An 11,714-nucleotide genomic window follows, 5' to 3' on the forward strand; every position below is an offset into this window, starting at 1 on the left:
CACTACTGCAGGGCGGGGCCGGAACCCTATGCAGGATCCCTGGAGGAGCAGCCATCATCTCTTTACTAGGAAATGTGGCACTTACCACCTCATGGTGGTTCTCTGTGTGAGTTTATTGTCGGTCTTCCCCAGGAGAAGGCCAGAGCCAAGTCAGCCTGGTTCCCCACTGAATCTTGGGGGCCCAGAACAATGCCTGGCCCGGAACTGGCACTTAGTAATTACATGTGGAATCATTGATTCAGGAAGACTCAGATAAACTGTCATCAGAATTCTTGGAACACGGGGCCGCACATCCTCCATCACTGCCACCAGGGGGCGAGCATGCCCCATGCCTGGTCGCATGCCAGGGTCCCTTCTTTCCTGAGGCTACCCAAGGACCCAGGGCACTCGGAGGGCCTGCGCAGGGCCTGGTGCCAGGAGAGAAGCAGGCCCGCTTGGAGCCCTGGGATTGTCCTGTGAACTAGGATCCGGCTAATAGAGGCTTGGAAGGCGATAAAGAAGGGACGGCTTTTCTCCCCGGGGCTCTCTGGAGCCAGGCCTGTGGGGTGGCCAGAGGGGGTGGGAGGAGGAGTCCCACAACAACAGCCTGACTCACCTTCAGAAAGTCTTTAACACCCTGCCATGGCCCCAGGACCAGGTTCACGTCCACAGCACAACACACAGAAACACCCTGATGCCCACTGGCACACAGGCTGTGTGCCACCCTGCCAGCCACGGTCACTTATGGTAACACCTGGGCATCCTGAAAAGCCCTGACACCCTTAGCCATTCAGGCCCTTTGGGATGGGACAGAGTGACACACACACGGGCCCCTCCCCCAAGCCACACCCGGACACAGACACCTCCAAATCCGCAGGCTCAGAGATGCTCCCTCGACACCTGCCCTCTCGGGTTCACAGTGTGACTCCCTGGCACACATACCTGGGGACAGGCTGACTCAGAGACATGTGGTGACCTGCTGCACTTTCACCTCTGCCCCTGCGGGACTGCCTGTGACACACCCAAGTCCCCCATGAGGACAGGCGTCCTCCTGCCCCCCCTGCGCAGGCATGGCCTTGCAGACACACACACGCAAGCTCAGAGACACACAAATACACACATGACATGAAAGCCACACATACTTTTTTGTAACTTTGATCATCCAGAAGAGGTCCAAGCCCTTCTGCTGACTAGTCGCACCTCCAGCCGGGCCTGCACCTGCCACCACTCCGTCACTCCACCCCACGGTGGACCCTAGTGGGGGCTGTGAGTTGCTGTGAAGACCCTCGTGGGGGGGGGGTGGCTGCAGTGACCCCACTGGCCAGGCAGGAGGCAGAGGCCGGCAGCACTGGGCGGGGAGGCCTGAGCTCATCAGATTCCAGCCCGAGTGATTCATGGGAAGAGCCTGGGGAAGGGGGGGCCAGGGCCCTGGCCCAGGGGCAGGGGCTTTGGAGGCCTGGGTGGGCTTCAGACCAGAGGGTCTCTGGTCCAGAGCCCGCCTGTGGTGTGGGAGGGGGGCTTCCTGAGAGGGTGGCCCAGCCTGAAGGGGTGTCCGCTGGGTCTGGCTCCTGGGAGGGGCTTAGGACCTAGAACTGAGTCTTGGGATGAGACAATCGGCCCCTCCCGCCCACCCCGCCCGGGGCCTGGGCCCCTGACCCCATGCCGTCCAGGCCCCAGCAGCTGGGTGTCTTTAGCAGGGGTTAGGCCGAGGGTGGGGTGACCTTCACAGCCATCTTGGCCTCTCGGGTCCTCAGGCAGGCAGCCTGAGTGGCCCCCAGAGGCCTTGAGGGGCTGGGCCAGCCTGGCCCGGTTGGGGCCTATAGGGTTACAGACCCTCACTGCCCTGCCAGGCAAGGCCTCTGCCAGAGAGCTGAGACCGCGTGCCTGTCCCCGCCAGTGATGTTTTCCTGGTGAGAAGAGCCCTCTGCTCCCACTCCCCCCAGCCCCAGGCCTCTGCCTCCCAGGCCGGCCTGATGGCCTCTGCCTCCCAAGCCAGGCTGATGTGCCGAGCTCCCAGCTGCTCCCGCAGGGTGACAGGAAGAAAGGACGGGGTTGGAGGCAGGGGTGCAGGAAGCGCCCTTCTTGGAACTCTGCACCAAAATAGCCCATTCTGTTCCTGCTCTGGGTCCCAGTGTCCCACGAGGGAGGTGTGTGTCACCACGGAGGCCCTCCCGGGAGGGCCCTGGGCTGAGCTCGGTCTGGCCTTTGCTCACCACCCCCGACAGCCCTGTCCACCCCCGCCTCAGGCTCTGCTCCACTTTGAAGTCCTAACATAAATATCATGTCTGCTTGGGTTCCCCTTCCCGGCCGGCCGGTCACAGCCCCCAGACCTGGCTCCCACCCCAGCCCTGGGGGTGCTGGTCAGCGGGGGAGGCCTGGACCACCCAGGGAAGGTGGGGAGCCAGAGACCCTGGGGCGGGAATGGTGAGCCAGAGGGGGTGAGACAGAAGAGGGCAGAGAATGAGGGGCAGACCCTAGACACCATCGAGGTGACAATCCGGGGACAGGAGGGAGGGACCCCAGAGACACAGGGGAGCTAGAGTTGCAGGTAGAGAGGAAAGTGAGAGGAACGGGAGGAAGAGACCCTGCAGTCGGAGGGAGGGACAGTGAGACCTGGAGGTCCTTGGGGACCGTGAGGGGGCAGGAAGAAGTGGAGCCGACTCGGAGACCAGGGTAGCAATGGAGAGGATGCAGGGGAAAGACAAACATCCCTGGAGACAGGGTGACACGCCATCCTCGTTTGCCCAGGGCTCAGGGGCTCTGGGGACACAGGATTGAGGTGCTGAGGCCAGACAAGTCCTCTGCAAACCCAGCAGAGCGGGTCCCCCCGGGTGGCAGGCTTTTGCCAGACCCCACAGGGATCAGAGCGTCCTCTTCCACAGGCACCCCTCGCACAGCCGAGGAGGCTGTGGTCTGAGAAGGGGCCAGCCTCAGGGCCTCTCCGCGGGGCCTTGTAGCCAAAGGACACCAGAGGGAGGGGACAGGAAGAGCGATGGCCAGGAGAGCACCTGTCCAGACCTGGGATCCCCAGACTCGGGGACAGTCCCCCTCTGCTTTCACCTATGTGATCTGGGGCAAACTTCGTCCCTCTCTGGGCCATATGAACACCAAGGGGAAGGGCTGGGCTCTGCTAGCTCTGGTGGGGGCTCCAGGATGCCAGGCCTCGTGGGCAGATGCGGCCAGATGTTCAAGGTCAGGCATCTGCCAGGGGATGGGGCTCCAGCGGGGCCCAGGGTGGGCAATCCAGGGAGCAGCCATGTGCTTCCCCCCTCACAGCTGTGGGCACAGGTGCGAGCCCTCGGGAACACACACGGCAGCCAGCTGTGCACACCACAGCAATGCCAGGCTTGTGTGAGTGTGCGCACACACACAAACACGTGCACGAAGTCACATCCAGACACTGGGGTCCATCAACAGATACACTCAGTCGCTCTCCTTGGCAAAGACGCCACCATCCCCATTCAGCCCCCTCCAGCTGTCAGAATCCTTTATCCTCAGGGGCCAAGCCTGGGCAACACCCCTTCTTCCTGGGCCCCACCTTCCCCACGCCTCTCTCTCCCACCCAGTCTGGTCCAGCAACATCCCCCACTTCCAGTGGGGCTCTCCCATCCAGAAGATGAGGGTGCGGCAGCACCAGCACGTGGGGCCGGGGGAGGGGGCTGAAGTCACTCCCCCTCCCTCCCAGATTCCCCTCCCTCCCTACTCCTGCCCTGGGACCTCACCCACCTCCCCTCCTGTGGCTCCCACCCAGGACCAGGCATCTCCCGCCCACCCGCCCACCCGTTGGCCCTTCCTCCCAAAGCCTGAGGGCTGGGGTGGTTTGCGAAGAATTTGGAGATGGAGAGAGGTGGGGGGATGGGGACAAAAGAGAAAGGAGGGAAGAGGTGATCTGTGCACAAAGCAATGTGCTGGCTCAGCGGGGCGGTGGTGCCAAGGCTCTCCAGGACGCCTGCCCAGGGGGCGCCCCCAATCACACTCTCCCCCCCATCCTGGCTGTTCCACGGAGGCCTCGTCGGGCCAGCTCTTCTGCAAGCGGCCCTCACCTCCACCCCACAGGCCCACACACGGTATCCAAAACCACCGTCGGGCTTGTCCCAGAAGCTAGAAGACCGAGCTCCTTTTGGGGGAGCGGGCTTCTGTTTTCATGCCCCTCCTGAGGTATGTTCTGCCCAGAAGGGCCATGGGCAGAACAGAGAACCCAGCTTCCTGACCCCCCACTGTGAGCCAAGACGGGTGTCCCCAGCCGTCCCCACCCCAGCCAGGAAGACACCTTGGCCTCAGGCCCCAACAGAGAACACAGGCTCTATAGTATCCTGGGAGCATCACACGTGCTCCCGGCCGGTGGTGGCCCAAGCTATCCTCCTGGGCCGCTTTCCTACAAGTCCTTAGAGTGACATTCTGAACATACCATCCACCATGGTGGTGGCTAATTATAAACTAGCACCTCTGCCTGAATCTCTGTACCCAACCAGGCATCTGAACTTCTCCTCATCCACACACCCAGCGACGTAGCCTTCTATCCATCTATCTGCTTACTCAGTCCTACATCCATTCCGCTGTTCACCCATCCATCCATCTACTCATTCCCCTACCTAAGCCAACCTTCCATCCATCCATCCATCCATCCACCCGCCCACCCACCCATCCTGCAAGCACTGACTGCCTCAGTTAGCATCTTATCTGTGCTATGGGGGAATCAAGATGAGTCAGGCTGAACAGAACTGGCAGGAAGACCGCAGTGAGCCCCCCCTCCATCCTCCCACCCCCAGACCCGTGCTGCTGTGCCCACTGCATCCCCTGTCCAGACTCAGGTAAGAAACTCTTAGGCAGCCTCCGCTCCACCTGTCCCAGCATGGATGCAGGCAGGTGAGCGCTGCACCCAGGTGCATCTCCAAGTCTCCTTCTCTACCTACCAAACCCTTAGTCTGCTGGTTTCAGGGGTGTCCCGCTTCTCCCCATCACCATCCCCCCCTGGCTTAGGTTTCCCTCCACTTGCCCAGCCAGGCCATCTGGAATTTGGCCTTTGACCCCCCTCCTCCTGCTTGGCTTGCCTGCCCCCCAATGCCTCACCCCCACTGAGGCTGCAGTCCTGACCTCTGATCTGACCCACCCACTCGCCAGACGGCCGGCAGCCTCCCCTCAGACGCCCCAGCACTGGCCATTGCCCGAATCATGACTGGGCCCACCACACCCTTGGACCAGGCTCCGGCCCGCCCCTGAGGAGCCTCCAGAGGCTGCCTCCCCCAGCCTGCCCCGCCCTGCTGCCCAGCTCTCCAGCCAGCTCCCTTCCCTCTCCCAGACTGTTGCAACAACCTCCTAACTGGTCCCAGCCTCCAGTCCCCCCTCCACCCACCGCAACCAGCCGCAAGGATCTCCAGACTGGCTCTTCCCCACGACCCCCATGATGGAGGCCCGCCCTCCTGGGCAGCTCCACTGCCTTCCAGGGGCAGCTCCACTCTTCGCTGTCCCTCTAGGCATCCCTCCCTCTAGACCCTGGGGCCGGGGAGTCCTTAGTATTCTCCAAAAGCACCTTGACCTCAGTAACTTCACTAGGCTGTGCCTTCTTCCCATCATGCCTTCTTCCCATTCTCCTTCCTTTTTGTTTTGTTTTGTTTTGTCACCCAAGTCACATGGAGGTTCCCAGGCTAGGGGTCAAATCAGAGCTACAGCTGCTGGCCCATGCCACAGCCACAGCAACGCTGGATCTGAGCCGCATCTGTAACCTACACCACAGCTCATGGCAATGCCAGATCTTTAACCCACTGAGCAAGGTCAGAGATCGAACCTACAACCTCATGGTTCTTAGTCGGATTCATTTCCTCTGCGCCACAACAGGAACTCCCCACTGTCCTTTCTTGAAATCATACCCACCTCTCAGACCGCTCCAATGAGTCCTCAAGCCACTGCAGCAAAAAGAGAACTGGAAGAAGGGTCCAGAAGCCTGGGTTCTAGTCCCAGGCTTGCCGCTGACTTGCTCTGGGCCTCAATGTAGCCACCCACCAAAACGCTTGCTGATTTCCAGCACTCTTCCAGTTCTAGGATGGTGTGACTTCTGGGGGAGGCTGGGGGAGTGTGGGGAGCAGGTGGGCTCTGGCTCCAGGCGGAATCCCAGCATCCCCTCCGCGTTGCCCTGAGCCAGGTTCTTCACTCAGCTGAGTCGCATTCACTCACTCACTCTTTCCTTCAGCAAATCCTACTGAGCAGCATCTGTGGGCCAGGAGCTTTCCAGGCTCAGGAGACACAAAAGGAAACAAGACCATGACCTTGCCCCAAAGAAGCTCACAGTCTCCTAGCGCAGGGGGCTCCACTAAGAGCGACACTGCCCCCAGGGGACATGACATTTGGCAAAGTCTGGACTCATTTGCCTCCCCTCCCCCCACCCCCGCCCCCGGCCCCGCCCTGGCAGGTGGAAATTCCTAGACCAGGGATCAAACCTGCGCCATAGCTGTAACCAGAGCCATAGCAGTAACAGCACCAGATCCTTAACCTATTGAGCCACGAGGGAACTCCTGGAGTCATTTTTGATTTTCTCAACTGGAGGGATATTACTGGCATCTAGATAGAAGCCAAGGATGTTGCTAAACAGCTTATGATACACAGCACTGTCTCTATAAGATATCATTACCCAGCCCTGCATCTCAACAAAGAGCCATGGGTCCTATTGAGGAATTCAGGCCAACAGCCAAATATGTACTGTATCAGATGGTGGTTAGTGCAAAGGCAAAACGAGAACAAGATCCGGATACGTGGGGGGGGGCGGGGCGCGAGTCTGGGACTCTGATGCTCCAGCTGAGAGCATTTGCATCTTGCAGGAAGAGTGTTCTAGACAAGGGAACAGCCAAAGCAGAGACCCTGGGGTGGACATGTGCCTGATGATTTTAAGGAACATCCACAGGCCAGAGTGGCTGGAGCAGAGGGAGTGAGTTGAAGGGAGAGGGATGAGAGAGGGAGTTTGGCCTGGAGGCCGTGTGTCTAAAGCCTGTGGCCTTTCCTCTGGGTGAGATGGGGGCCTTGAGGGTTCTGAGCAAGGGTGTGACTGAATCAGGCTTAGCTTTTCAAAAGATCCCTCTGGCAGGATGGAGAAGGCCAGAGAGGGACCTAAGGAGAGGCTGTTGTAAGAGCCGAGACCGGACGGGAAGAGCGGTGTGGGCTGGACATGGGTGGTGAAGAATGGGGAGAAGCAGTTAGATTCTGGATCTATTTTGAAGGTGAGGCCAACAGGATTTGCTATGAGATTGGAAGTGGGGTGTGGGAGAAAGAGGAGTCAAGAATGACCTCAAGGCTTTGAGTCTGAGCCAGGGGAAGGATGAACTGCTCCATACTGACTTCGCTCTCATGAGATGGGAGATAATTCTCAGTGCTTCACAGACGTAAACCTTGTCAGCACAGCCTTCCTGGCATGCGGCAAGCCCTTCCAAAGCCCTGATTCTCAAGGGCACTGGCTGTGTCGGCAGGGCCAGCCCTGCCACTGTAAGAAGGTTGGAGGAGTTCCCTGGTGGTGCAGCAGGTTAAGGATCCAGCGCTGTCACTGATTACTGCTGTGGCGTGGGAGTGCAGGAAAAAAAAAAAAAAAGGTTAGCAAAGCTGCTGGTCCCACTCCCCACCCAGATTTGCTCAGAAGACGGAGGAACATTTGCCTCATGCTTTGCAGCTGACAAAGCACATTTGCACACATCAAGCGCGGTGATACTCAGCCCTGCTGAGCCGAAAGGCCCTGACGCATTACCCCATTTTGTAGGTAAGAAAAATGGAGACCCAGGGAAGGTCAGTGATTTCCCGCAGTTGCACAGCAGGTTGTGTGTGGCAGAGTGGGGAGCTGGACCTGGGCAGCACACTGAACGGCAGGACCTCTCCTCCACATCCCCAACCCCCGGCTCAAACTTCGGCTAAGAGTGTCATGGGTGCATGCGGGTTAATCCGACAACCAGCTCCCCAGGGACCATCCTGACCAAGGGCTCAGTACACGTGCCTCCAGAGGCTTCCAGGAGGGGCGGGGAGGGGGACCCCGGCCAGGCCCAGGCAGGGGGCCCTGGGGGCAGGGAGGGCTCCACACATGTGATGCCTGTGTCACACACACGTGTGCGTGCGTCATTGTGTGCCCCATGCCCATACATGGCCTCTCACCAGCCCCCTCCCCGCCAGCCCTGCTCACCCGGCCCAGCCCCCTCCCCCCGGCACCCTGCCTCCTGCCGTAGGAGCCCAGAGAAGCATTTCCTGTTTGGGGGCCGCCTCCTCCCCCTCTAAGCCCAGGTTCCCAGGGCCCCAGGCTGAGCAGAGGTGAAGGGAGGGCAGCCCCCTGCCCCTCCTCCTCTCCCCTGCGCCCCCGCACCCCGCCCCCGCCATCCCCCCCCCCCCCCCCCCCCCCCCCCCCCCGCCGCCCCGGTCCAGGCTGGAGCCACCGGGAAGCTTGGGGGCAAAGCCCTGTCTGTGAACGAGGGTGGAGGATGCCTGCTCCCGAGTGAGAGAGGCGGTTCCCACCTCCAGGACCCGCAGGTGAATGTGAGGGACCTCCGGCATGAGCACATGGAGAATGCCACATCACCTCTGCACGGCAACCTGGAGGGTTCAGTGTGTCAGAGCATGTGCAAATCCAGGACCAAGCGACAGAGTAGCTAGAGTCCTCAGGGATGTGCCTGTGTGTGTGTGTGCGTGTGTGTGTGTGTGTGTGCCTCTGTGTGTGTGTGTGTGTGGAGAGGTGCATACACACGTAAGTCATGTGAGGGGGCATGTTTCCACACACAGGACAGGACACCCACGCGTTCGCGGGTGTGACGAGGTCAGTGTGTCCCCATTTGGGTTTCAGTGAGTCTCTGGGAAGCGACCTCAGCCCATCGCCAGGAGCCCCAGCCTGCGCTGTTTTCTGAGGGTCATCCAGCCTCCTCTCCTCAACTCCCTGCCCGTTAGCCGTGCCTCCACCCCTCCCCGCCCCCACCCATCACCCCCCACCCCTGCCCCCCGCCCGACTGCTTCCTGCTCCGGCGGCCCCGGGGGAGCGGGAGCTGGGAGCTGGCAGCGGCCCCGGCTCACTCCTTACATGGCCCGAGCCCGGCCTGGGGCCCGCCCCCGGCCCGCCCGCCAGAGGCCCCAGTCCCTCCCCCTGTCAAGAGCGGCTGCCGGCCTGGGCCCGGCCAGTTGGGGGGCGTCGCGATGCTGCTGCGCCTGCTGCTGGCCTGGGCCGCGGCGTTGCCCACGCTGGGCCAGGCCCCCTGGGCCACCAAGCCCCGCGCTGCCTGCAGCCCCGGCAGCTGTTATGCGCTCTTCCCGCGGCGCCGTACCTTCCTGGAGGCCTGGCGGGCCTGCCGAGAGCTGGGGGGAGACCTGGCCACACCTCGGACCCCGGAGGAGGCCCAGCGCGTGGACAGCCTGGTGGGCTCCGGCCCGCCCAGCCGGCTGCTGTGGATCGGGCTGCAGAGGCAGGCCCGACAATGCCAGCCGCAGCGCCCTCTGCGCGGCTTCACGTGGACCACGGGAGACCAGGACACGGCCTTCACCAACTGGGCCCAGCCAGCCACAGGCGGGCCCTGCCCGGCCCAGCGCTGCGCGGCCCTTGAGGCGAGTGGCGAGCATCGTTGGCTTGAGGGCTCGTGCACGCTGGCCGTCGACGGCTACCTGTGCCAGTTCGGCTTCGAGGGCTCCTGCCCAGCGCTGCCCGTTGAGGCGGGCCAGGCCGGCCCAGCTGTCTACACCACACCCTTCCACCTGGTCTCCACTGAGTTCGAGTGGCTGCCCTTCGGCTCCGTGGCTACCGTGCCATGCCAGGCTGGCAGAGAAGCCTCTCTGCTCTGCGTGAAGCAGCCTGACGGTGGTGTGGGCTGGTCGCGAACTGGGCCCCTGTGCCCAGGCACCGGTTGCGGCCCGGACAATGGGGGCTGTGAACACGAGTGTGTGGAGGAGGCGGATGGTCGGGTGTCCTGTCGCTGCACCGAGGGCTTCCGGCTGGCAGAGGACGGGCGCAGCTGCGAGGACCCCTGCGCCCACGCCCCATGTGAGCAGCAGTGTGAGCCTGGAGGGCCCCAGGGCTACAGCTGCCACTGTCGCCTGGGTTTCCGGCCAGCCGAGGATGAGCCGCACCGCTGCGTGGACACGGATGAGTGCCAGATCGCGGGTGTGTGCCAGCAGATGTGCGTCAACTACGTCGGTGGCTTTGAGTGCTACTGCAGCGAGGGCCACGAGCTTGAGGCTGATGGCATCAGCTGCAGCCCCGCTGGGGCCATGGGTGCCCCAGCTTCCCAGGACCTTGGTGACGAGCTGCTGGATGATGGGGAGGATGAAGAAGATGAAGATGAGGGCTGGGAGGCCTTCGATGGTGGCTGGACCGAGATGCCTGGGATCCCGTGGATGGAGGCCACGCAGTCATCTGACTTCGGCCTCGCCTATAGACCGAGCTTCCCGGAGGACGGAGAGCCACGGATGCCCTACCTGGACCCCACCTGGCCACCTCCACTGAGCGCCCCCAGGGTCCCCTACCACTCCTCAGTGCTCTCTGTCACCCGGCCCGTGGTAGTCTCCGCCCCACGCCCCACGCTGCCTTCTGCCCACCAACCCTCTGTTATCTCTGCCACTCGCCCACCCCTGGCTCCTGCCCCTCAGCCCCCTGTGATGCCTGCTGTACATCCAGCTTTACCCTCTGACCACCACTTCCCCATGATCTCCGCCAACTATCCAGAGCTGCCATCTGCCCACCGACCCCCCACTGTCTCTGCCATGGACCCGGGACCGACCCCTGCTCAGCAGCCCCCAATTATCTCAGCCAAATATCCCGAACTGTCCCCTGCTCACCAGTCTCCCATGTACCTGGATAGCCAGGTCGTTGATTCCCAGGCCACCACTCATTTGCCTCGAATTCCAGCTATCCACACCTCTCTGGTCACCACCTCCAGTCCCCGTGAACCCCCTGTGACCCCAGATGTCCCCGTCCTCAGAGCCCAGACCACCCACCTTCCCATGACTTCCTCTGTCCAGCCTCCTCTGACCACTACCTCCAGGTCCCCTTTGCCCCCTGCCCCTCAAGTCCCGGTACCTGCTGCCACCCACCCCCCAGCCTTCCACACTCCCTCTCCCCCTCAGAGCCCCACGAACCAGTCCTCCCTCAGCAGCTCCATACATCCCCATTCCAAAGCCCCACACGTCCCAAGGGAAGGGGCCCCTGATCCCAATCTGGCCCCATGGCTGCCCTCAGCAGCCCCCACAGCCCTGGGGGAGGCCAGCTCAGCAGGCCGCAGCCGGAGGGATGATCGGTGGCTGCTGGTGGCACTCCTAGTGCCAACATGCGTCTTCTTGGTGGTCCTACTTGCACTGGGCATCGTGTACTGTACCCGCTGTGGCCCTCACGCGCCCAATAAGCGCGTGACTGACTGCTATCGCTGGGTCACCCACGCTGGGAGCAAGGGCCCTACGGAACCCGCGCCCCATCGGGGCAGCCTCACAGGGGTGCAGACCTGCAGAACCAGCGTGTGATGGGGCGCAGCCCCCCCCCATGCGGGGTGGGGGGAAGGGGCACGCATTGGACACACAGCCCAGGCTGCACCAGGGACCCACGGGGGCTGCCCAGCTGGACAGAGGGCTTCCTGCTCCTCCCGGGCCCAGCCAGGCTCCTTTCTCAGTCCACTGCCTGACTTGACTGTTGGGAACCCTGTTTCCTGGCCCAGCACTCACAACCGAGGAGATGCCGAGGCCCCCAGGACCTCAGGGGGTGGGTGCTGGGGTCTTCTCCAATAAACAGGGTGCCAACCTCA

The 11,714-nt window shown here is 62.3% G+C and overlaps 1 protein-coding gene across 1 annotated transcript; it reads left to right on the forward strand.

The window, feature by feature from the left end:
- Positions 1-9,097: 9,097 nt before the first annotated feature.
- Positions 9,098-11,714, forward strand: CD248 (CD248 molecule). Its single transcript, XM_047775202.1, has one exon. It carries the CDS (start codon positions 9,127-9,129, stop codon positions 11,434-11,436), a length of 2,310 nt encoding a protein of 769 aa, XP_047631158.1. The 5' UTR covers positions 9,098-9,126; the 3' UTR covers positions 11,437-11,714.

The sequence above is a fragment of the Phacochoerus africanus genome, chromosome 4 (genome assembly GCF_016906955.1).
Source record: "Phacochoerus africanus isolate WHEZ1 chromosome 4, ROS_Pafr_v1, whole genome shotgun sequence".
Classification (NCBI taxonomy): domain Eukaryota; kingdom Metazoa; phylum Chordata; class Mammalia; order Artiodactyla; family Suidae; genus Phacochoerus; species Phacochoerus africanus.

Coding starts and splice junctions, on each gene's coding strand:
- CD248 (XM_047775202.1), top strand. CDS start 9,127: ATGCTGCTGCGCCTGCTGCTGGCCTGGGCCGCGGCGTTGCCCACGCTG.